General features: G+C 45.2%; 1 protein-coding gene and 1 pseudogene across 7 annotated transcripts in view; one reads left to right on the top strand and one right to left on the bottom strand.

Annotated features, from left to right (window-relative positions):
* ACER2 (alkaline ceramidase 2) overlaps positions 1–25,641 on the bottom strand; it is a 51,540-nt gene extending 25,899 nt beyond the window's left edge. For 3 of the 6 annotated variants that reach the window (XM_082468052.1, XM_082468054.1, XM_082468051.1), the window contains exons 1-5: positions 25,380–25,641; positions 17,744–17,858; positions 16,883–17,024; positions 9,899–10,036; positions 1,102–1,239 (exon numbers count right to left, since the gene is read on the bottom strand). In XM_082468052.1, the coding sequence (XP_082324178.1) occupies positions 1,102–1,239; positions 9,899–10,036; positions 16,883–17,024; positions 17,744–17,858; positions 25,380–25,487 (641 nt within the window). In that variant the 5' untranslated portion in view covers positions 25,488–25,641. Of the gene's footprint in view, positions 1–1,101; positions 1,240–5,875; positions 7,751–9,898; positions 10,037–16,882; positions 17,025–17,743; positions 17,859–25,379 lie in introns of those variants that run through there. The other 3 variants (XM_082468050.1, XM_082468049.1, XM_082468053.1) reach the window with 3 other exon arrangements.
* Positions 1–26,002, top strand: part of LOC309663710 (cytochrome c oxidase subunit 6B1 pseudogene) — a 523,800-nt pseudogene that overhangs the window by 350,415 nt on the left and 147,383 nt on the right. The gene's annotated exons all lie outside the window — the stretch shown is intronic.

Raw genomic sequence — 26,002 nt, 5'->3', positions numbered from 1 at the left:
TAATGTGAGTCGAGGTTGAACCTAAGAAATATCAGGCAATGGATCCTAAGACTGGGAATCCCCAGTGGGAGCTGCTTCCACTTTGTATCTTCTGCGAACAAATCTGGAAGTCCCCGAGTCTTAAACTGAGAGCAGCTTAGGTCTCATGGTAGATAATACACAAGTTCAAACATCCAGGGGAATTCAAGCGAATCCTTTCAAACTGAATAGTCTCAGGCGTCTCCTGATAGAGGTCAAGCTTCTTCTGAATCTGGATCTAACAGATTTTAACAACTCCTTACCACTCGAATTCCTCCCTGGGTGCTCTCAGCTTACAAGGAACATTCTAAAGCAGATTTCCCTTGTTCCTTGATATCTTTTGCAATCAGAAGTCCTGGAGGACGGAGAGGGAAAGATGACGCTGGGTTTGGAGCTGAAGCCATTCCCAGGAAGAAAACCACTGGATTTCCTCCTCAGCTTTCTGAGTACAGGATTTTGCGTGCTGTTTTGTAGCTTTCTTTTTCTTAACAGTGTATCCTGAGCCTTCTAAGCTGTAGATGCTCCAGTTCCCTATTACTGAGCTCCTAGACTGGTTTGATGTCACCAGGTAGGTGATCCTGAACAATTCACTTTACTTCTCTGGGCTTCTGTCTCCACCTGTCAAATGAATGGGTGAGACTGTCCCTAGGTGATCTGTGAGGCCCAGGCTGGTCACTCAGGCTCAAAAGGTGTGCTTGGTTCCTATTCAGGACTGTCCTATCCCCACATAACATCTGCCCCAAGCCTTCGCCACCTTCCCCCACCCTGGAGATCCAGCTAGAGCTCAGGTTACAGATTCAAGTTCCAAGCTCCTTTCTGCTTTAATAATGGAGCTAGAGGTGAGAGACCGCAGACATGAAGCACAGACAATTAGGTCTGTTTGTTCCGGCTAAGCCTGCTCCCTGGAGCTGTTTCTGCTTTTTCTATCGCTTCTGAAACGTCTGAGGGTCTACCTGAGGAGAGGAGGCACCCAGGCTCTGCTCTGTCCCCCATGTACACTTGTGCCCCCTGCAGGGAGAACGGAGTGACAGCGAGTGTAGACCCTGCCTGGTGACCACCCACCCCACCACGAGCGGGGCTCACCACACGCAGTGCAGGTAGGGAAAGTGGAAGGATGACAGCAGCTCACAGAAGGCCCGGTCACTGATCCAGCAGAAGAGGGCGAGGGTCCACCAGAGGCCCGAGAAGAGGCCCAGCTTAAAAACACGCACGTTGTCACACCTGCCCGGGGATGTAGAGAACAGCTCGTGTCAGTCCTGGCTCCTCTTACCTTGCTGGCCACTTCTTCTCTGCTTCCTCTTGCCTCCCTGGCCCCCCTTGGCGCGGGGGTTCCCACCCAATGCCCCGTCACACATGCTCATGGATGGAAACACTGTATGTACCCTGATGGTTCATAAAGCCACACTCCTGACCCAGGCCTCTCCTTGACTCCAGACTTACAAACCACATGTCACATCTTGACATGTCCACCCGATGTCCAGTGTTGATCTAAATTTTACATGTCCGCAGAGTACTCCTAAATCCTTCCTTCTGCCCAATGCCCGTTCTTCTCCCAGCCCTCTCGGGAAGAGGTCACTCTGTGCTTTCAGGACCTCAGGCCAAGAATTTTGGAGTCCTTGTTCTCTTTCTCACACACCCCACATCCAATCCATCAGCCCCTCAATATATATCCAGAATCTGACCTCTTTCCATCACGTCCACCTGGGTCCAAGCCACCATCATCTCCTGCCTGAGTTACAGCAACTGCCTCCATCCGCCCCTGCTCCTACAGTCACCTCTCAACACCCTGCCCAAAAGCCCCCGACTGCTTCCCTTCTCCCAGAGGGAAAGTCAAAGTGCTCACGGAGGCCACGAGGCCCCAGTGTGCTGGCTTCTCCTCTGTGCTCCACCCCCTCCTCCATACTCTGCCCCTCACTGCCTCTGCTCATCAAACCCCCCAGGGATCTTTGCCATTCCTCCAAAATCCTGGGCACATTCCCCCAGGCCTTAGCACTTGCCGTGCCTGCCACCTGGAATGCCGTTCCCAGATACCCACGCGGCTCGCCACCTCCAAGTCTTTGCTCACATGTCACTCAGGAAGTCCTCTGCTGAGCACTGTTCCCAACCATCGCACCACCTGTTTCTACCCCTAAGTGACCCTCCCTATCATCTTCTTCCCTCCTCTAGTTCTCTCTGTAGCGACTGCAGCCCCTCTGACATCCTCCGTGTTTTACTTATATATTTAAGACCTAACTCCCACCAGCAGGTAAGCTGCTCAATGCTGCAACTCCAGCCCCTGGGACAGCGCCAGGCACATAGGAGACTCACAGTACTCCTGAATGTACACTGGAACAAAAGCGTTTCTGAAACAGATCCCAGCAGCTCAAAGGACATTTCAGCTGCCGTTTTCTTTCCTTGTCACCAAATGGCTCGCAAAGTGGGTGACTTCTATTCCTAGGGAGAAATGCCCAGAGGCAGTTGGTGCCTGAGGGTCCTTCGAACCCTCCCTCAGGGTCTCTTTCCCTTAGAGGACTGCTCCCTGATCAGTAAAGCTCGCTCACTCTCAGGAGTCAGCATCTAACGTAATATCTGCACCCAAGAAGGGGTCATATTTATTTGTTCATATTTATTGAACGAGTAGACGGTGTCAAAAGCCTGACTTGCTGGTACCTTTCCCAGCTGCCTGATAGAAACATGAGTAAAAGCATCAGTGAAAATGGGATGGACAGCAGGCTCAGAGACCCGCTCAAAAAACAAACTGGAAAACCCTGTCGGTAGGAGGGCTAAAGGCACCACTTGAAAAGATTTTTGAAAGAATTAATAGAGCCCCATGACATAAGTAGTGACTACTTTCCAGGTTAGTGACGCAAACAGAGATGAACAATTTCCATTTTCCCTCTTCTCTTCAGCACTCTCCTCTGAACAGCTCACCCTTGGACCTGCCGCCCCTCTCCCAGAGCCCTGTCCCCTCACTCCGCCCATTTTTCTCCACCCCTGCAGATCTCAGCTTCAAGGGCACTTTCTCAAACAGACTTTCTCTGACAGCCCAAGCACCATCGAACTCCCCCATCACATCCTCTCCTGGGGCCCTGCCATCTTCCCTCATAACATGCATCACAAGCTGAGATTGTGTATTTGTTTAAGTGTTTGTTAATACCTAGTATCCGCCTAGACTGTAAGACCAATGAGAGCAGGAACTAGGCCTAGTCTTCTACCAATGTATATCCAGCATCTAGCAACAGTGCCTGGTCCAGAATAGGCAGGTAAAAATAAGGCTTGCTCCATGAACAGATAAAACTGTCCTTCACTTCTTTATTTTAACTGCCTCCTAGTGATCTGATCAGAACATTTTTTTAGATTTAAAAAAACCCCAAAAACAGTAACAATATTGATTGGGTACCAAATTCTCAGAATCCACACCAGGCACTGTACAAGGCAAAATAAGCAGGCCTGGGCTTCCCTGGTGGCACAGTGGTTAAGAATCTGCCTGCCAATGCAGGAGACATGGGTTCGAGCCCTGTTCCGGGAAGATCCCACACGTCGCGGAGCAACTAAGCCCGTGCGCCACAACTACTGAGCCTGCACTCGAGGGCCCATGAGCCACAACTACTGAAGCCCGCACGCCTAGAGCCCGTGCTCTGTAGCAAGAGAAGCCACCGCAATGAGAAGCCTGCGCACCACAATGAAGAGTAGCCCCCATTCGCGGCAACCAGAGAAAAGCCCGCGTGCAGCAACGAGGACCCAACGCAGCCAAAAATAAAATAAATAAATTTATTTTAAAAATAAATAAACAGGGCTCTTGCCATGTTAAAAAGGTAAAATGAAAACTAACAAAAACAAGCATCAACAAATACAAAGACAGTTAGCCTGGTATAAGGGGAGCTATGTAAGCTCAATTTAACTAAACCTAGGAAATCTGGCTTAAGGGCCACACCAGCACAGAGAGCTGCAGATGCAGTGTACGTGGCAAGAGAGGCTGAAAGGCAGGTGGTCACGGAAGAGGCGGGGCGGGGCTGACACTTGTGAAGCACGGAGGGAAAGCAAAGCCCTGCAGAGTCAGGGACTCAGGGCACCTGGTACTGACCCTTTCTCTGCTTCTAGAGACACAGTCCTGCTGTACACCACTAACAAGGGCTATGTGAACTTGAGGCTTGTCCAAACCTGCGCTTCATCAGGTTTTATCCCACTTTTCAGGGCTTATATCACAATGTCAATGTGAGGTTAAACGGGAAAAGCAGGACACAAGTCATATATATACACACATATATATCAGGACCCTATTTTAGGATAGAAAAACTGAGAGGATGGCTGTCGTTTCTTCTCTTCTTGACCCTTTGTTGTGTTCTCAAAGTTTTCCTTAACAATAAATTCACTCTTATAATCAGAAAAAGTCTATTTCAAAATATTCTCAACACAGCTGAGTCACTTGGTGATGTGACAACACAAATGTCAGTCAATGTCAGGTCATGACCCCCAGTCATAAGAAAATTTTGTTTCCTCCTGGTCTGAGAGAAGGTTTAATAAGGACAATGAACGTATGAAAAGACTAGAAACAAGCTCTAGGAATGAGGTTCATGAGAAACGGAAAGCTAAAAAACAGCCCCTCCCCTATCTGTTCTGAGCAGAGGGAGGTGGGATGAGGAACATTTAGCTGAGACATGACAGATCATTGCTGATGACAAGCAGGGAACATTCTGGAAGGACATGACAAGAGTGACAGGGCATCTTCTTGCTGGGGATGTTATCAAAGCAGGCCAACAAGCATCTTCTCTTTCCCCTCCGGGACTTGAGTGGGAAGTGTGACACAGCAGTGTACGGGGTCCTCGTCCCTGCCCACGTGGAGTTACGTCAAGCAGAGGAGACAGACATTGAGCAAAACAACAGCACAAATACTTTTTAAATTATAACCAAGATGGGGGCCATAAAGGAGAAATGTGGGGTGCTGTGAGAGCATATAAATGGTTGAGCCAAAACCTGAAGGATGAGCAGAAGTGAACGAAGCAAGAGGGTCAGAAAGAAGGGACAGCATGAACCCAGACCTGGAGCCGGGAGGAGCCAGGCCCCCTTGGGGACACGGAAGGTCAGGATGGCTGGAGGACAGAATGTAAGGGGAGCTTCGTGGGGGAGAGAGCCACAGGCAGGGGCCATGTGGAGGATTTTCAACTTTAACCTAATTGTGATGCCAACCAATAGAAAAATAATGGTGATCAGATGAGCTGATCGGGGAAGGAAGAGGAAGCCAGACTTCCGGCTTGAGCAAATGGGTAAATGGTGCTCTAATTTACTGAGGTTGGAAATATTAAGAGAGCCAGAACTGGAAAGGGAGATCAGGAATCTGGGTTTGGATGAGTTGGATTTGAGATGCCTGTGACATGTGGAGTTGGAGAGGTCAGGCAGGCAGCTAGATACACAGTGGTGGAGTAGAAGGAAGGACTGGGTTAGAGCCATTTGCATACGTACAGGAATTAAAGCCATGGAGTAGACGAGAGGTTGTAGGGGGAAGTATAGTGGGAGAAAAGCAGAGAGGTGAGGGTGTACCTTATGGGGTTCCTACATGGACAGGTGCATAGAAAAGAAGGAGCTTACGTGAGGGGCTTGAGAGGACCTGCCGCAGAGTTGGTAGAAACTCAGGAGGGCGTGGTGTCATAGGAATCACGGGAAAGAATGTTCCAAGGATGAGGGGGTGAATTGTGCAGAGAGCTGAGATTCAGGAGGACAGAAAAATGACCATTGGATGTACAACCAAGAGGGTTTGGGTACCGAAGTGGGGACAGAAGCCAGATTGGAGTGGCTTGAAGAACTAAATGAGAGGTGATGGATGGAGACAACTTTTATTTATTTATTTGTGTGTGTGTGTGTGTGTGTGTGTGTGTGTGTGTGTGTGTGGCCACGCCACACGGCTTACAGGATCTTAGTTCCTCGACCAGGGATTGAACCCGGGCCACAGCTGTGAAAGCTCCGCGTCCTAACCACTGGACCAGCCAGGGAATTCCCTGGAGACAACTTTTAAATAAGTGTGGCTGCGACAGACAAGAGAGAGAGAGGGTGATGGCTGGAGACAGATGTGACTGAGTCCAGGTTTGGGTGTTAGAGAAGATGGGGGAGACTCAAACACGGCTGCAGGATAATGGGATAGATCCTTTGGAGAGGGAGGGATGACACAGTAGACAACTTACAGGGGTAAACTAAGCATAGGAGAAGAAGGAGTAATCAAGGGGTAGAAAGGCTGACCCTAGATGGAAGGGGGGATACTTCCCATGATGCGACAATTTGCTAATGTCGTGATGAAGACCAATTAGCAGTAGTGATGACTAGCTTTTCAGGGGCCAAGATTTTAAGTATGGAACAGAAATTATTTCCTCTGTAGTTACTTTCAAAGATTGGAGTATTAAAGAAAGATATGTTTCCCTGCTTAAAGATCACAGTTGTGAAGCAGAATTTAAACCTTAAAATCATCTGCCCTAACCACTTGTCTTTCATTTGCTCTTGTTTAGGTAATATGAATTTAAAAGTTTCCCTTTCCTTAGCTATTTTTTAACAAAATTATAGGCTAAAACAGATGATTAGACTCAGGAGTTAAAATGACAACTAGATTGCAATGAAGTCTCAAGAAACATAGCTAAGTGCAGAACATTCTATTGACTTCAGGCCTCATAGCAGGCAGAATCACTGGGCTGACTGTTACAAATCCATTCAGATGTCTTTATCGGCAATTTATTGGGTGGGCCAAAAAGTGCCTGCAGTTTTTAAGTAAAAATAAAAGACACATTTTTCATTTTCACCAAGAACTTTACTGAACGTATTCACCCTTTTGTTCCACTACCTTCTGCCATTCTTCAGGCAACTTCATAATTCCACTTTCGCAAAATGTTTTATCTTTTTGAGCACCTGTTCCAGGTGCCTTTTACAGTCTTCCAGGGAATTGAAATTTTTTCCAGTAAGAGAATTTTGTAAAGACCAAAATAAATGGAAATCTAAATAGACATTTCTCCAAAGAAAACATACAGATGGCCGAAAAGCACATGAAAAGATGCTCAACATCACTAATTAACAAAAAAATGCAAATCAGAACTACAATGAGGTATCACCTGACACCAGTCAGAATGGCCATCATCAAAAAGTCTACAAACAATAAATGCTGGAGAGGGTGTGGAGAAAAGGGAACCCTCTTGCACTCTTGGTGGGAATGTAAATTGATACAGCCACTATGGAGAACAGTATGGAGGTTCCTTAAAAAACTACAAATAGAACTATCATGTGACCTAGCAATCCCACTACTGGGCATATACCCTGAGAAAACCATAATTCAAAAAGAGTCATGTACCACAATGTTCATTGCAGCTCTATTTACAATAGCCAGGACATGGAAGCAACCTAAGTGTCCATCGACAGAGGAATGGATAAAGAAGATGTGGCACATATATACTATGGAATATTACTCAGCCAAAACTTTTTATCTTTTTGAGCAAAGAACTGATCCAGATGCCTTTTACAGTCTTCCAGGGAATTGAAATTTCTTCTGTTAGGAGAATTTTGTGAAGACCGAAATGAATGGAAATCTAAAGGTGCAATGTCTGGTGAATACGACGGATGAATCAGAACTTCCCAGCCAAGTTGTAACAGTTTTTGACTGGTCATCAAAGAAACATGCAGTCTTGCGTTATCCTGATGGAAGATTATGCGTTTTCTGTTGACTAATTCCAGATGCTTTTCACCGAGTGTTGCTTTCAGTTGGTCTAACTGGGAGCAGTACCTGTTGGAATTAATCGTTTGGTTTTCCAGAAGGAGCTCATAATACTGGACTCCCTTCCAATCCCACCACATACACAACATCACCTTCTTTGCATGAAGGTGTGGTTGGTGGTGGTTCATTTCGCTTGCCCCACGATCTCTTCTGTTCCACATTATTGTACAGCATCCACTTGTCATTGCCCGTCACAATTTGTTTTAAAAATAGAAGGTTTTCATTACGTTTAAGCAGAGAATCGCATGCAGAAATACGGTCAAGAAGGTTTTTCTTGCTTAACTTATGTGGAACCCAAACATCAAAGCCATGAACATAACCAAGCTGGTGCAAATGAATTTCAACGCTTGATTTGGATATTTTGAGTATGTCGGCTATCTCCCGCATGGTATAACGTTGACTGTTCTCAATTAACGTCTCGATTTGATCGCTGTCAACTTCACCTGGTCTACCCGACCGGGGAGCATCATCCAGAGAGAAATCTCCAGCACGAAACTTCACAAACCCTTTTGACATGTTCGATCAGTCACAGCACCTTCTCTATACACTGCACAAATCTTTTTTTGCATTTTGGTTGCATTTTTACCTTTCTTGAAATAATAAAGCAGAGTAAGCCAAAAATGTTGCTTTTTTTCGTCCATCTTCAATATTAAAATGGCTACAAAAATTCACCAATTTTAATAAATCTTTTTTTAAATTTATTTTTGGCTGCGTTGGGTCTTGGCTGCTGTGCACGGGCTTTCTCTAGTTGCGGCGTGCAGGGACTACTCTTCATTGTGGTGCGTGGGCTTCTCATTGCGGTGGCTTCTCTTGTTGCAGAGCACGGGCTCTAGGCGCGCGGGCTTCAGTAGTTGTGGCTCGTGGGCTCTAGAGCGCAGGCTCAGTAGTTGTGGCGCACGGGCTTAGTTGCTCCGTGGCATGTGGGATCTGCCCAGACCAGGGCTCAAGCCCGCGTCCCCTGCATTGGCAGGCAGATTCTTAACCACTGCGCCACCAGAGAAGTCCCATAAGTGGTTTTTTTAAATGCACGCTAATATGACAGCTGTCACATACAATCTAACAAAATTGTTTTGAATGAAGTTAAAGACAACTAAGTACTATTAGAGCCACCTTATGGAAAAAAACCGAATGAAACTTTTGGCCAACCCAATAATTGTTTTCCAAAGAGCTTTAAGATCTGTTAGTGTTCTGAAATGGGTCTCTTACTTCCCAGGTCCGTGAAGGCTACTCAAAGCCGACAAGACAAGACAAGACAAGACAGGACAGAGTCCTTCCACTGCCAGCCAGCAAGTTTAAATACCTCTTCAACCACCTTTGACCCTGACTGGTATTGCTGATAATCAAAACAACACCCAGAGGCAAAGCAATGGAAGGAAATATATACATGTCTCCACTCAAAACAAAGACTGAAAGAAAGCTGATAACACATTACACAGAGAAACTCTCACTAAGGTGGATAAATATAAGACTTCAATTAAGAGAATCTATGTCCATGACCGTGAGTCATGAATTAAAATGGACGTCTACAAGTGAGTGCAGAGAAAAAGAAGCATTTTCAAAGAGTATTACAATAAGGGCAGTGGTTGAGTTGTGTTTTAATTGGGGCTGAGTAAGACAGTCATAAACACACAAGAGCTAAACTAAAATGTTTCTGGATATCAATCTGAACTCTGCACATACAACTTCCCATAAGAAAATGCTTATGCAAACAGCCAAGGCTTTACCTGATAGACTGTAAGAAACTAAGCCTCAGAGAAAGTAGCAGTGCTGCTTTGTATATAGACATTCATTTCTTTTTCCTTCTGTGTGTAAATGCAATAGCCTCTCTAGGACTTTGCTTTTCTCCTTATTCTTGTCACATGAGCAAATTAACTCTAGGCAGCTTGGTCTAGGCACTCACCAGGTCCTTGAGATGTTCCTCCTAAGCTAGTTTCAAATCATTGGGATGCATTGCACACACTGCTCCCCTCTTTCTGGAAATGAGATCACTAACATTTTGAACCAAACCAGGCAACTTGATGCTAATCCAAAAGTCAGGAACTACTCTTTGTGAGGAGTAACTCCTCTTCCACATTCAAGGGCAGTAAAAGAACCAGGAGCTGGTTTGCTCCTATCCCAGGGACAGCTTCAGGGCCAGGCAGGAAGACCTGCACCCACCTCCTTAGCTCAGCAATGAGCAGCGCCGTGCAAGGAACCCCCAGGGTCATCAGAGAGATGTTGTTGATGGCAGGCTTGACAAACGCCAGGCACGTTGTAACTGCAGACAGGACGCAGACCACCGCCTTGAACCTGCCCCTACATGGGTGAAAGCAAACCAAATCCATTAGCAAAGGAGGTCGTGTTGGTTTGTTGAATGCTGGCAAAGTACGGGCACTGCTGATGGGAGTGCAAGCTCAAAAGACATTCCGCACTAAGTACCAGGAACCTAAAAACCATTCTCGCGGACTGGCTCGGTTATTCTAGGAATTTATCCTTGGGAAACAGTAAGAAATTTTCAAAATATTTAGCCATGAAAATGGTAAAATTAAAATCAACCTAAATCCCTAAGGGTGAGATATGAATACTTGATTTTTTTTTAGTGGCATTTCTCTGTATTTTTTTTTTCAGATGTTTTACAGCATGATTGGGCAAACTCTCTCTGTAAAGGGTCAGATGGCAAATATTTTAGGTTTTGCAGGTCACAGGGTCTCTGCCTCAGCTACTCAACTCTGCCACTGTGGACAGCAAGTAAGTAAATGGGCATGGCTATGCACCAATAAAACTTGATTTGCAAAAACAGGCAAGGGGCCCATCTGGATGAAGAACATAGTCTGCCAACCCCTGTTCTACAAGGTGAACACGTATGACTTTTATAAGAAAAACAGAGACCATTTACAAACCATAAAACTCCTAGATTAAAAGAAAAAAAATGCCCTATGTGTCTAGCACACAAAAGTCTAAAATTCTAGTGTCTTTATTTACTGACAATCCAGTCTAGTATGCATTGGAATTTTGTGTTAGGTTTTCGACGTGACAAGTCTTAGAAAAATAATCAATACCATCCTTACACCCTTCAGTGAAGGTGCTTTCGGTAGCAAGAGCTAGAAGTGGCGACGTGACCCTGGACATGCTCCTTCTTCTCTCCCTGGGACTCCGTTTCCTTATCTATAAATTTCCTGTCTAGTCTGGACTAGATGATCGCAAAGGCCATATCCATGACTGAAATTTAGGGGCACATGATTTTCCTGAAGTTTCTGTCATTCCTCATTAGCACAATTTACTTTGGCCAAGAGCCCTGGAAAGGGTCACAGTTAGGAAGCTAATCTGAATGAAATTCCATTATAAAGAAATCAAAGTGCATTGAAACCTTCAAAATACAAATGGATCTCTTCAAGAGGAACACCACTTATCATCAAGGCACAGGAAATCATTGATCAAGCTGCCAACTTTCGCACTGGAATGAACATGATTTGTAGCCCTGAACTTCAACCAGAGGGAAAATATATGTATATGGGAAGGGATCCAGGCAGCAAATCCTCAGGAGAACGATGTTCTTTTCCTGGCCTTGGCCAGCATCCTTCAGCTACCGGATAAAGGTCTGCGGCTCAGCCTGAGGACGGCAGCGTGACACGGCCCCAGCCCCAAGCATGCGCATGGCCCCTGGGGACCCACGGTAGCTCTGTTACTGGGTTTGAGGTTCTGTGACACGTCAAGGCTTTTTTGCCTTTTAGACTGCATAAATACATAATCAGATACTTCCAAATTGCATCATCTCTCTGTATCCAATTGTTTAGGACTCAGGCACAGGACACGGAGAGCAACATTGAGACCCACTATGTTCACATTCTGCCTCCATCACTTAGCAGCGCTGGGGTCTTTGGCAGGTCACTAAAACTCCCCGGGCTTCAGGTGTTCCGTGTGGAAATCAAGACACCTGCCCCATGGTGTTCTTACAAGCATTAAGGCACTCAACACAGAGCCTGGTACATGGTGTGTGCTAAGAAAATCCATTATTTCTGTTACCATGACCATCGTTTGAGAAGAAATGTTATTTTAAATAACATCATTGTTGATAATATCACACGCAGGGAAAAGCTGACTGAGCTGGTGCTGCAATCAGCAAAGGCTCTATATAGTTCTGCAGAAGAGATCAAAGGCAACAAGCTTGACGAAACATGCTTTCTCTAAGGGTAATGTGGGCAGACACCTCCCTACCACTCCCCAGAGGGTGTGCAGGAATGCACTTCTGGAAGGCAGCTTAACCAGTGAGGACATCGTGTGAACGCACGGTTCTGCAACCAGCAGAAGTCAACAGAGGTCACCAGCCGACCCCACAGTCACCAGAGGCCCTGGGGACAGAGAGAGCTAGAAATATCCGGGAAGCAAGGGACCCCCATCGGGTGTTTTCTAAACAACCCCTACTGTGGCCTCTGTTCCTGTTTTCAGCTTTCCAGCCCATTATGGGCTCAAGCTGAACACAAGGTCAGGGAACCCTTAGCACCCCTTCTTCCTGTATTCCCCAAACTAAAATCTAGCAACCCAATACCATCATCATAATATTATTATAATAATGCTGTTACTGTTCTTATCATTAGCTACCCTTTAAAGCAATGGTTTTCAGCCCTATCAGGCCCTGAGCTCCTTTTTTATATCAAATGTTTGGTAATGCCCCCTTTACTCTTCTGAAGTGAAATGGAATTTATGGATGATCAAACCTCCCATCACTGGGGCCACAAAAACATGTCCTTAAACTTCCCAGATGGCCTGCATGGGATAGAAATGTCCCTGGCTAAGATCCACTGCTTTAAACTCCCCTTTAAGGCTAAAATATAACCTATTTAGAACAAGCCCCTGATACTCACAGGACTCCAGCATTTGGTCCTGGAAGGTCCACCCCTGTCATCTCCTAAGGAACTGATAACGCCCAGAGAGTCTGAGATGGAGGCCCCAGGTTATCCAGGCAGAGAGCGAGCAGGACAGGCAAACCTCAGCCTGCAACCTTGCTATTCAGGATTCAAAAAATGAACTGGATCATAAAGTGAGGGCTGTCCCTACATTTTGTAGATGCAACATCATAAAAACCAAGATAAATTCTTTAGAAAATGGATACAATTAGCCTACAAAAGTTCTTTTTCTCAAAACAAAAATGTCAAATTATTAACAACCATCAACAGCTGAGTGTATATCCTGACAATTCTTCAGACAGTCCAGGCAAGATGAAAGACAGCCCTTTTTTAAAAAAATCCCACTAATTACTTCTATTTACATATGAACTTTGATAATTTCCCTGCTGTTCTAGATATCTTTATCTTCAAAACTCTTATCTGTATTAGCCATTCATAAAAACTTCTAGCATTTAGTGAGTCTTTACTGTGTAAGAGACACTTGATATGATTTTCCCGTATATTTCTAACCCCTAAGGTAGATACTTTTACTATCTCCACTTTACAGATGAGCAAAATGAGGCATCAGAGCTTAAAAAAAAAAAAAAAGCTGGATTGTTATTGAAATCCGTATTTGTCTGATCCAAAGTCACTTAGCCAACACATTCTCCCCTCTCTTCTCTAGAAATCTCACACTGGAACCACTCCTAATAGGTTTTTAGAAATATTCCAGCAAAGTCTAGATCACTGAAAAAACAAAGGTGGGGCTGAGGGGAGACAAATGTTAACTATCGTGTAAGTTCAGGCAGTTAAAACACACACTCCCCAGTCTCCAGAATTCCTGGTTTTGACCCGAAATCTTTGGTCTGGCCTGCCATTCCACTGCAGAGCTGTCACCTGTCCCCGCATCATGGGTGGTGAAGCCCACACAGAGGGGTTTGGCCTTCTGGCCTGCTTGCTCTCCCCACCACTGGCAAATTGAAGGCCAACAAATAGAGCTGAAATCCTTATTTACAGTGAGCTACCTTTCCTATAACGTGCACCTTTTCTTTCTTTGCTCGTTAAAATTAGCAATGTTCATTCTCCCCTTCAATTGGTATGCATATCTCAGAAATGCTGGGCAGAACTTTCCACGTGCCACTGGTGACAACGAAAGCTGACTTTAAGCACCGACCATGTTCTTGTACTCTACACAGTGCTCTGCAGGACCATTTCACAAGAACCCTGAGGTGAACACCATGAGTCACCTAATTCCACAGATGAGGAAACAGAAAGTTGAAGAGTCAAGACAAGTTATACAGTTTGTAAGCAGGGAAGCTAGGAATCAAACCCAGGTGGGTCTCCAAAGCCAAGGATATAGACATATAGGGCGCTCAGCGCCTCCAAAGGACTCTCCCCAGACTGAAGGCAGAGAGTTCACATCTTCACCAGAGAAAGGCTGCAGAGTGCTGGCGATGGAAGAGTCCCGGGTGGTCACAGACCTCCCTGCCTCAAAATGTGTTTCATTATCAAAGTCGGTACGTTTTCATGACTACAGCATTGCCCCATTTTCTTCTCTCCTGCACCCACCAAGAGACAAGGAAAGAAAAAGATTCTCCTTTATGAACACATTAAAAACTGTCCAGTGGAATTTCAAACCCAGGCCTCCAGAGCACCACAGACAAACAAAACCCTTATTCCCATTTCGTCAGCTTCTCACTCAGATCCCAGGACTTGAACAATCACATCTAAGAGCAAAGTGGTTGCTCAGCTCTCAACCTAATGCACGTGTGCTCAGGGAAAGCATGGAGGTGACTGGTGGGCACCTTCTGAGACCATAGAAAAGGCCAAAAGGTAAGGGGTGTGCTTCTCAGGCAGAGGCAAAAAGTCCCCACTGGCCAAGCCACGTCGTGTCCCTGCCCGAGTGGCATCTACCTCCACCCCTGCCCTCACCCCTGCCCTACCTCCCAAGGCTTTCTGATTACCCCCCAGTCATTCTCCTGAAGCTGAACAAGGAAACAAGACACACAACTGAAACACAGCAAGTTGGCTTAGGCTATTTCCGGTTTCTGTTCTGGAGAAGGTCTCAGCACGATGGAGAACGTATTTCATCTAAGACCAGGAACACCCTCCTTTTCGTTTCTACTTGTAAACAGCTGCTCTCTCTCTCTCTCTCTCTCTCTCATTTTTGGATAAGTAACCTCTTGAGGATACTTCTATCTGCTCAATGGTTATTTAGAGATAATACTATTTAATTCAAATCTTGCTGCCCAGGATGAAGACTGTACAGCTAATTCATTTAAAGTATGTTTTCTTGGGATTCCCTGGCAGTCCAGTGGTTAGGACTCAGTGCTTTCACTGCCGGGGCCCAGGTTCAATCCCTGGTCAGGTAACTAAGATCCTGCAAGCCATGTGGTGTGGCCAATAAATAAATAAATAATGTTTTCTCCCTACCTCATTTAATAATGCATTTTTTTAGGATTAAAAATTAACATGTGCTCTTTTAAAAAAAAAAAATTGTAAAACAGTACAGATTAAAGGTAAATGTGAAAGTTCTCTCTCCACCCCAATTCCTAAGAATAGCCAATGGTAGCAGTTGCCGTCCTCATCCTCCCAGGCACGTTTGTGCATATACAAAGACATATACTCAGAAAGAGGCTTCATCCATTCTAAAATTAGGGTGTTACACACACAGTTCTACAATGCGCTTTTTGCAGCCAGCACGTTTCATTGACGCTCCTCCACCTCCATCCATAGAGAACTGCCTGCGTCTCTAATAGCTGCATTGCTCCTATTCCCACTCAGGGTACCAGGAACACTGTAATGAACTCTTTTATTTTCCTGGTATAGCTCTTCCCTGGGCACACACGGCTTGCTTGATTGAATCCATATTTTTGGATTGTTTATCTATCTATCTATATATATATCTTAACAAAACAGTGTGCACAGAGAAACGTATTAGTAATGAGTTCTGGGAGAATTTCTCATCTTTATGATGCGGACTCTCTTCTGTTACTTCAGATATTAACAAGAGTGCCTCAGAAAGACCTTCTCTGACCAAACTCTAAATCAGCACCCCAAGTCACCACTACCCCCTTACCAGCTTCATTTTTCATCATAGCACTATCACACCCTAACATAATATTATTTCTGTGTTTGTTTGTTGATTCATAATCTCCCCAACTTCAGTGTAAGCTCATCAAGGGCAGAGAAGTTGCTGTTTGTTTGCTGTTATATCCTAGTGCCTAGAAAACTTCATAGTAAATAGTTCATAGTAAATAGTAAGTCCAAAAAATATTTACTGGATAAATAACCATATAAGAATAACACAATGGATATTAAAATGCATCCCTTCCTGAAATACTGGATTTCCAGCTTGAAGGGGTGTGCGTGTGTGCGTGTGTGTGTGTGTTGGTGTGTAGCTCTCATCAGAAGCAATACTGACACAATTTGAATATTATCTATAGCTCCAAGAACCAGTTCCTCAGTGTGGATTCTACTGTAAACATTTAAAACTAGTGGAGTTGGGTGGGACTCAGGAAATATTATAGCAGGAAATCAAAGGTCTTTGAACTACCATTCAGTCTTTTCTCCTCCACTGAAAATCCTTCTAGTTTTGCTAGTACCAATAAGGGGGATATTTGACTTTTTGTCCCTAATATCAGATAACATCTTCCCCAAGCATATTAAAATTACCTTTTTTTATCTGGCAGTTTGTTTTTGGTCTGACAGTACAATCAGTGTATATTAAATAAGTATATGATAAGCTCATCACTAGGTTAGACTCAATAGGGTGTGATTTTTCTTTTTTTTTCTAATTTATTTTATTTTTGGCTGCGTTGGGTCTTCGTTGCTGTGTGCAGGCTTTTAGTTGCGGTGAGTGGGGGCTACTCTTCGTTGCGGTGCACGGCCTTCTCATTGCGGTGGCTTCTCTTGTTGCAGAGCACGGGCTCTGGGCGCGCGGGCTTCAGTAGTTGTGGCTCGCGGGCTCTAGAGTGCAGGCTCAGTAGTTGTGGCGCACGGGCTTAGTTGCTCCGCGGCATGTGGGATCTTCCCAGACCAGGGCTCAAGCCTGTGTCCCCTGCATTGGCAGGTGGATTCTTAACCACTGCACCACGAGGGAAGCTCTTTTTTTTTTTTATTTTGTGATTTTTCTTGATATATATTGGGTTGGCCAAAAAGCTCATTCGGGTTTTTCCGTAAGATGGAAAAACCCAAACGAACTTTTTGGCCAATCCAATACATCGTTATATTGGGTACCGCACCTAGTAGTAAATGCAAAAATTTAGTACAAGCTTACCTGTCATTCCGAAAGATCTTTGGCAGATACCTTCTGGGGAACCACATGGCCAGAGCACACATCAGAACCCAAAGGATTGCAAGTTCATCAAGCATCTGACCCAGGAAACTAAGGGTTGCATGGAAGTAGACGGATCCAATTCCTAGAATCAATTACAACCAATAAAAAAGGTCACATAGAAGAACAGACTCACAAATTCAATACACTGCTTAAGGATAGCCCTTTCACAAACAGCAATGACCAGGTCGCTCTATCTCTCTGAGAAAAGAAACTGAAGGAAGAAACACCACCTAGGCATGCAGATTTCAAGTCTAGAAAGAGGATTTGAAGAAGGGCCCAAACACCAGCACATCAGAGCTTTAATAACTGCACAAAAACACTCTGTCTTCATCCACCAAGCCCTCATGGGAACAGGCAATAAATAAAAGTCAACATTCTCTCACTGTTAAGAATTCCCAATCTGCCTGTGGAAGGAAATGAAAATTATACAAGTATTTCCCAGAATAATGAAGGATCAAACATCTAGAATTTGTTTTCTTTTATTTTAGTCCATTAGAAACCACAGTTTCATCAGACTTCAATTGTTCCACATGACTTTCTTCAGAAGTTCACAGAAAACTGCACTGGCACAACACCAATAGCTATTACATAAATGAATTCTCAAACGCAGTTGTGATAACTACAGTCAACCTTGTTATCAAGCCCAAGAGTCCTCCTTTTGGCATCTAGCAAACAACATAAAAGTTTGCTAAGACGTCAGAATGACTTTGGTTTACAAAACATAATGTTCAAAGGGGTCAGGGAGTGTGCAGAATTCCATTTCCTCCCTTTCAGCCCATGCTCGCAAACGAATCCACTTACCCACTACAACTAACAGAGTCCATATTAAGTAGATGCCACTGTTGAAGCATGTTGCATATTGACGAAACAAGCACATGCAGATGGGCGGTAAAATGAAAAACAAGACGTTGCTGATCTGGGGGGAGAAAATGTAAAACGAAAAGATGAATATTAAGTAAAAGGGCAAAAAGTAAAGCAGCTTGTTCCCAGTATGTCCTTTGCAAATGGAGATGAATGCGGCCATACATCTTTTTTTAACCAAAAAAAAAAAAAAAAAAAAAAAGCACAACCAGGAAAACTCACAACTTCTTTAATAACCCTTTAGGGGGCTTCTTCCTGCCTCTTTTTTTTTTTTTTTTTTGGCTGTGTTGGGTCTTCGCTGCTGTGCACGGGCTTTCTCTAGTTGCCGCGAGCGGGGGCTACTCTTCTTTGCGGTGCGCGGGCTTCTCATTGTGGTGGCTTCTCCTGTTGCAGAGCACGGGCTCTAGGCACCCAGGCTCAGTAGTTGTGGCGCACGGGCTTAGTTGCTCCGCGGCATGTGGGATCTTCCCGGACCAGGGCTCAAACCCGTGTCCAGACCAAGGAAATCACAACTAAACAAGATGCATTGCAAACTCCAGAACTTGAGGTGTAGTACAGGTAGGAATTGGCAACGACAGTAGCTAACGCACGCCTCTGTCACCATCTGGGAACAAGAGGGGATGGGAATGACACAGTCTTTACAAAGGGGAGAAGGACAGAGTGGGAGAGAAATAAAGAGAGGACAAGACCTTTGGTCAGGGGTGCGATAGGAGCAAGGCTGCTGCCTTTGGTTCAAGTTCAAGACTGAAATCCCTCGTGGCGCTGCATCCTTCTGGAGAAGGGGGTACCTTGTTCTAGTCGGCCCATTCTGATGGGGACCTTTTCCTCTTTCCCCACTAGGAGCCCTCTGAGCTACTGGTGACCCGGGGCGAGAGTTTGGATAAATGGCCTCAGCTGTCCCAGGTGGTATGCAGTCTCCAGACTTGGAAATATAGCCGACTCTCATTTATTTACTAAGAAGCAGAGAAGGAAGAATCAGGACAAGGGTCTACGTATTATCACAGTCTTTAACTTTCCTTGGAATCATTTAAAGAATCAGAGATCTTAAAAAAAAAAAAAAAAAATCAGAGATCTTTAAGAGTTAAAATGGGAGATCTTAAAGATCATTTGCTTTACAAGGGGATATAATTAAGGGCCCAGAAAGGCTCCCAGGCTGGCCAGAGTCAGAGAGGCAGTGACCCACAGAGCTGGGGCCAGCATCCAGCCACTCCTTCCACTGCCCCAAGCTGATGTTTTTTCACCTCCAACCCACCCAACCACATTCTGACCTCCTTGGCTTCATGCCTCAATGGGCATCTAAAAATTCTGAATTGCATCACACACTGTGCACCTACGACCTTTATGTGATTTAAACACGGCTCTCCTTTTTGTTAAACATAGAAGTAGGAGGAATAAAAGGAGGTGACAGGGGAGAAGAGGGAGGGAAATGGAATTGTTATACTATAAGTAACTTTCTCCTTTCACGTACATGAATGTGTTCTCCGTGTAAGAAAAAGAATACATTACAAAACTAAAGTCTTCCTTTCTATACTCCTCCCTGGAGATATCCCCTCTTCTTGGATTCATAATCTTCAATTTCTTTGCATTTATGTGAATACATATATATCATATATTACAATATTATCATTCTGCAACTTCCTTTTCTCATTCGACAATATGCCTTGCAAACTTTTCCATCCTAGCTCATAGAGCTTTATCACACTTGCTGTAAGTGCTGCAGACGGCAGCAGTTTATTGAGCCATTCCCCAGTGGGAGGCGCACCAATTTGCAGCCCCACCTACAATGCCAGGGAATAAATATAACACAGCTTTTTACCCCAGTACAGTCGTCCCTCAGTATCCATGGGGGATTGGTTCCAGGACCCCCTCAGATACCAAACTCACCTGGATGCTCAGGTGTCTTTATATAAAATGGCATAATATTTGCATATAACATACACACATCCTCCTGTATACTTTAAATCATCTCTAGATTATGTATAATACCTAATACAGTGTAAATGCTATGTAAATAGTTGTAAATACAGGGATTTCCCTGGTGGTGCAGTGGTTAAGACTCCATGCTCTCAGTGCAAGGGGCCCAGGTTTGATCCCTGGTCAGGGAACTAGATCCCACATGCATGCCACAACTAAGGAGCTGGCGAGCCGCAACTAAGGAGCCTGCCTGCTGCAACTCAGACCTGGCGCAACCAAATAAAAATAAATAAAAATAAATTTTTTTTTTAAAGTTGTAAACACAATGTAAATGCTATGTAAATAGTTGCCAGTGTACAGCAATTCAACTTTTGCTTTCTGGAACTTTCTGGAATTTTTTTTTCAAATATTTTCAATCCACAATTGATTGAATCCACAGATACAGAACCATGGATACAGAGGGCCAACTGTATATGTTTATTGCCTCAAGTTCTCTCAATCTCCTTTGCTTCAGCCAGGTGCAACTATCTATGGCCAAGCTGCTCCTTAAAAGGCTTTTTCAATCTATGTTACCACTAGCAATGTATACAATAATAACCTTTAAATGTATTTACACACTAGTCACAAAAACATGAGGTCGTTTATTACACCTGCAGTAAAATTATGATACCTCAAATATTTTTAATGCCCATATTAGGGAGTTCAATTTAGAAGCACCATTTTAACAGTCCCAAATAACACTGAAATCACATTATTGCTTCTGCACAGCCCATCTACCAGTGCCTGCTGGTCTCCACCATGCTTTTTAAAGACATCAATCTATGGGGACTTCCCTGGTGGTCCAGTGGTTAAGACTTCGTTCGCCCTTCCAGTGCAGAGGGGGCGAGTTTGATCCCTGGTCAGGGAACTAAGATCCTGCATGCTGCATGGTACAGCCAAAATTTTTTTTTTCAATTAAAAAAAAAAAAAGACATCAATCTATGAAAAGGAAAAGACCAAATTAGAGGGAGACGCTCCCCAAGACAAAAAGAGGAAGGAACTCCTAAAGAAATACGGAAAAGCAAACAAGTCGTTGGTAAAAGATTCATTTGTTGAAAGACAGATTCAATGGCTCCATGTCTACTGAGAAATGAAACTTCCCCTCAAAGTTGTGTGGCTCACTAAAGTTGAATAGTTCAGCCAAGGGGTATTTTTTAAAGCCTATTGTTGGATTATCCTTTGGAGAATTGGTTTGTTCAATGCCTGCAGAACAGATTTTTTTTTTTTAATTAAAAGCAAACCACAATTTTAAAATTTATTATTTCCTTAGAAAGTTCCTCATTCTATGAATTCCTACCAGCCATTTGTACCAAAATAATCTCAGGAACACACTGCAATCTCATCCTGACGCATGTGATTGTGCACTTTCCCAGACAGAGCGTAAATACTGACAAAGCAACAGGCTGTAAGTTTTTCTGAACAGCAAGTTCATAAACAGCTAGGGGCATTACCCTGGCTGAGTAGGCTGTCTATGTATCTTAATCGTAAGCAGATTCCTAACTATCCATTCCATTGCTCCATTTCTGTCTCTGGAATGACCAACTGTCCTGGTATGACTAGCACTGAGGAGGGTTTCCAGGACGTGGGACTTTCAGTTTTAAAAATGGGCAAGTCCCAGGCAAACCAGGACAAGTTGGTCACCTGACTCAGAAGCCTTCCTGCACAATCCCGCACCTCACCTCCACAGTACACCAACCCCCAGCAGAGTACTAATAACACCTCGGTGACTTGTACATACCTCTCCTATGGTCCTCACCACCCAGATGACTGTTTGCAGGTCTGGTCTCTGTGATAGGCACACAGTTGCCCAGCAAATGGGTGAGTGGATGGATGGATGGATGGATGGAGAGACTGATAGACTGACTGATGGATAACTCTGCCCTACAGATAGTGGGATGTGGGCTTTGGCATATAAAGAGAACTCTACTTAACTTGATGATTGGGGGCAGAGCTGATTAGGAGAGGTGACAGATCATGGACTGATTTTAGGCATATATTTTGCTTCAAGACTTTTTTTCAGCACCAGTTGATTTCCTTCTGTCCCCTTGAGTCCCCAACAGAATTCCCAAAGGCCAAGCTCGGTGATTAAAAGGCATACGCCCCTTTTCTCCAAAGCTACTAGGTCTGGAGTCTTTCTCTTTAGTGTGACTGGGCCTTAAAACTTAAAACATAAAAAGGAACTCAATTCAATAAAACTTGTATTTAGAAGAAACAGTACAAAATGTGCAAAAGTAAAAGACTGTGTAAGGGCATGATGTGTTCTTGGAAGAGATATTTGGGCTTGGCTGACGCAAAGGACAATGACAAAATTTGAGGCAATGGAGATTTGCGGGGACCAAAAGCAAAATGCTCTGTGGGAGCATCGCCAGTGGGAACACAGATCAGAGTACTCTCTCTGGTGGACCATTAAGCAACAATTATTAGCCTTTGAAGTAAATACTCCCCTCCACACAGCAATTTCCCGTCTAGAATGAGTACTTGGAGAAGTACATCCAGATGCCTATTTGAGGATATTCATTGCATCACTGTTCAGAAACCAAAATGAAAACAATAAACAGAAACTGCCTTAAATGTCCACCAATAATGAATTGACTGGTTTAATAAATTATGGTCAATCCATTAAATGGAATACTGTATAGACATTGTGAAGAGGAAGATAATTCTATATGATCCAATATGGGATTATCTCCAAGACAAATTGAAGGGAAAAAACCAAGGTGCAGAAGAGTTTCTGTAGTATGATCTCAATTGGGTTGTGGTGTGTATATACACGTTGCACACATATCTTTTATGTTTACACAAATACACGTTTTTTTGCATGCTTATAAAATGTCTGAAAAGATACAGAAGGGTATTTTTTGCTTTATAACTTGCATACTCTGATTTTTTTTTTTACCATGATCATGTTGTTACTTTTATAATAAACAACAATAACAAAAAACTACTTTAAGGGACTTCCCTGGTGGTCCAGTGGTTAAGACTGTACTTCCATTGCAGGGGGCCCAGGTTCAATCCCTGGTTGGGGAACTAAGATCCCGCATGCCACATGGCACGGCCAAAAAAAAAAAAAAAACTACTTTAAACAAAACTTTTTTCCCCATATCAAACACCATGATTAGCCTAGAGATCAAATGGTCCCAATGCAGGAGTTTTAAGTTAAAGAACGACTGAACAATAAATACCTGTACCATGCTAAATAAATAAATCTAAAGTAGCTACAACGGCATTTGCATCTGCAAGAGCAGTATTTTAGTAGGATCAAATGGACCGTCCAAGTTCTAACTCTAGTTCTGCCATTTTCTTGACCTTAGCAAGTTGCAAAATCTATCTAGACCCCAGTTTCCCCCTTCATGAAGCGGATGTAATAAATAGCACCCACTGCTGAGGGTGACTGTAGAGTACCCAGCAGAGCTTCAACACATAGCGAACAACTAGTGGTAGCCAGGAGTAACTGAAGTTGCAGTAGTGATGTGCTATTGCCAAGCTCCATTAAGACGGTTCTAGATCCCCCTCCCAGTCTTCTCCTTATTTTACATCTTTATTCCTTTAATTTTTTTCTCAAAATGAGTAATGATTATTATTTTCTTGTAAAGTGGATAATTAGGCCTGCTGCCTTGCTATGAGGATTTAATGAGATGTTTGTCACCAAGTAACAGCTCGATGTCTTCCTTAATACAGGCGTAAGATAAGCATGGGTTTGTCCTATGATGAGGATCAGAGGACAACTAGGACGTGAGAAGAAGAGGAGGAAACGTTTTTTTGGTAAACTCTTTGGATCAACACTCTACGAAGTTTGATGGCCAACTACTTCTCTGAGACCCTCAATCTCTCCACTTTGCTAAAGCAAATTCTGCGGTTTACAAGTATTCCAAAGAATTAGGTTTGCCAGGCAGACCAGCAGAGCTAATCAGCCACAGACACTGCAGCTGAAGATCAACAGCTCATTTCTAAAAAAGACTTTGGCACTCACTACGAAACAGCTCCAATGGGACTAGATTAAAAGTTAAGACAAAATAAGCTCTCCCCCTCATCCAGCACTCTGGGGCTTTTAAAGGCAGACTCAGAGCAGCTATACACTAACATTTTTGGCCAAATAACCAGGCCTGACTCTGCTGGCCTCAGACTCCACAGATAATTACCTTGCTGGGTGTGTGAGAACCTGTCCCCAAGCTGTCATTTCTTCTTTAACTCTGGTGAAATCCTTAGTAGTACTCTCCACTTACAAGTGGAGAAACTGAGTTACTGCCGTTGAAAGCACCCAGCCCTGCTCCAGTTCATCCCCTGAAGGCACCTGCCCACACCTGATAGCATGCTCTGAAACAGGTTGTACAATAGGTGAAGGGTGGCCACCTCCACTGACTGCATCCGTCACAGCGTCTAGGGGCAGCAGAGGGCCAGGTTTCCTTGAGGAATTAATCCGGTCATTAAAAAAAAGGAGGAACGTTTGCTGGGAGGGCAGCAATGGATTTCAGCCCTGAGGGGAGGGAGAGTGCAGGCTCTAGATTGTGGCCCCAGCCATGCCAGAAATGTGCGCAGAGCAGCTCCCCTGGGGAGAGCTCAGTTTCCTCATCAATGAATAGGACAGGGACTAGCTCATGGGAGATCCTTCCAGGCAAGAAGTATTTGACTCAAGCCAAGAACATTCTCTCCAGCAAATCTAAGGGGGAAATCCTAAAGAACAACCTCAAATTCACAGCGACTCTTAAACCGGGAGTTCCTGTTTTCCATGTTAGGGCAGTGAAATGAAAAGCCACAGAAATGACCATGCAAAGTCTCACATTTTGGTACCAGAATCCTGAGGCATGCGCATAGCAAAAAGAAGAGGCATTTCCTTCCCAACTGCAGGCTTTCCCTCCCACAAAGACTAAAAGCACACAGGATTCTGCAGTGGGGAAGTTTCGTCTTGCCCACATCTAGAGACCTAGGCAAGTCCAGAAAACACGCACACGATCCCTCCCAAATTTCCCTTTCACTTCCCAGGCTTAATAACTGAAGAATGCACAGGCCTGGGGGAGCTGAACTTGGGGCTGGTGTGAAACTCTGTACTAAAGGCAAGGAAATAAGAACTCGTAGCAGTTAACCTGATTCTGGCCCAAAGGAACTCGACCTATTATTGGTGTACGCTTGGGGCGGGGCCAACCTTCGGAGTGGGCCCCGCCCCAGAGACCTGCCGGGAGGTCTCCCCGTTTCCCCGGACTCCTAGAGCAGGTGCTCAGGGCAAAAACGCACAATGCGACCCAAGTGCGTCACGCCACAGAGATCCTAAGGGACTAAGGGAGTAGTCCTGGTGGGTTCACCGCCCCCAATGACCCAAACTGGAAGAATGGGCTGACACGGAGCACTGGCTCCGGGACAGGTGAGGACCAAACAAGACAATAGAGCCATCAGAAAGAAATGACTAGAGGAGGAGGAGGAGCCCAGATGTCGGCGATAGGGACAGGAGAGGAGGACAGATGGAGAACTGGAAGGCGCACAGGGGAGGGGGCGTGGGTCGACTCTGGCCCGGGAGCGAAAATGCCCCAGATGCACGCGCAGACCCAGGTCCAGGCTCCAGGCGCGGCGGCGCTTGGGGACAGCCCCCTCCCACGAGCCCGGCTGCCATCCCCACTCCCGCACTCCGCACCGTGTTGTAGAACTCGGCGATGGCAGGCACGATGGTGTAGTTGTCCTCGCACCAGTCCACTTCCGAGCTGCCAGCCCGCAGCTGGTCCCACCAGTGCGGGGAGCTCATGGCCGCTCTGGGGCATTGGAGCAGCTGCTCCCGCAGCCGAGAGGAGGCCAGAGCTGCTGCTGGAAACCAACGGCGGTGGTGGCAGCAGCGGCGGCGGCTTTATGCACCACGGGACAGCCGCCGGATGTGGCGCCTCCCGGGCCGGCCTCTCAGGGCTCCGCTCTGCCGCGTAGGACGTGACTGGCTCGCAGACCCCTCCCTCGGCTCCGCCCCCTGGGGGAGCCCGCGGGACCTTGAGCCCCCGGCCACGCCCACCCCGGAGGCGGGGTGCGCGGGGCAGGGGAGACTGGCGGGGAGGGGACCTGTCTCCTCCTACCCCCACCTCTGGACGCGTCTGCTGCCAGCAGGTGGCAAAGGCCTTGACGGGCCTGCCCACGCCCACCTTGCGGCTCAGACTTGCAGGCGCCCCCTACCCCAGTTGCGCAAAGAGCGCCAGAGCCCGCCCTGGCAAAAATTTGAAAACCCAGAAATTAAGAAACCCAGGAGGACCCGGCCCCTAAGAAATCGTGGCAGCC

Source organism: Balaenoptera physalus (assembly GCF_965194825.1).
Source record: "Balaenoptera physalus genome assembly, chromosome: 7".
NCBI lineage: Eukaryota > Metazoa > Chordata > Mammalia > Artiodactyla > Balaenopteridae > Balaenoptera > Balaenoptera physalus.
The sequence above is the reverse complement of the archived record's forward strand: the minus strand, read 5'-3'. Positions and strand labels throughout refer to the sequence as shown.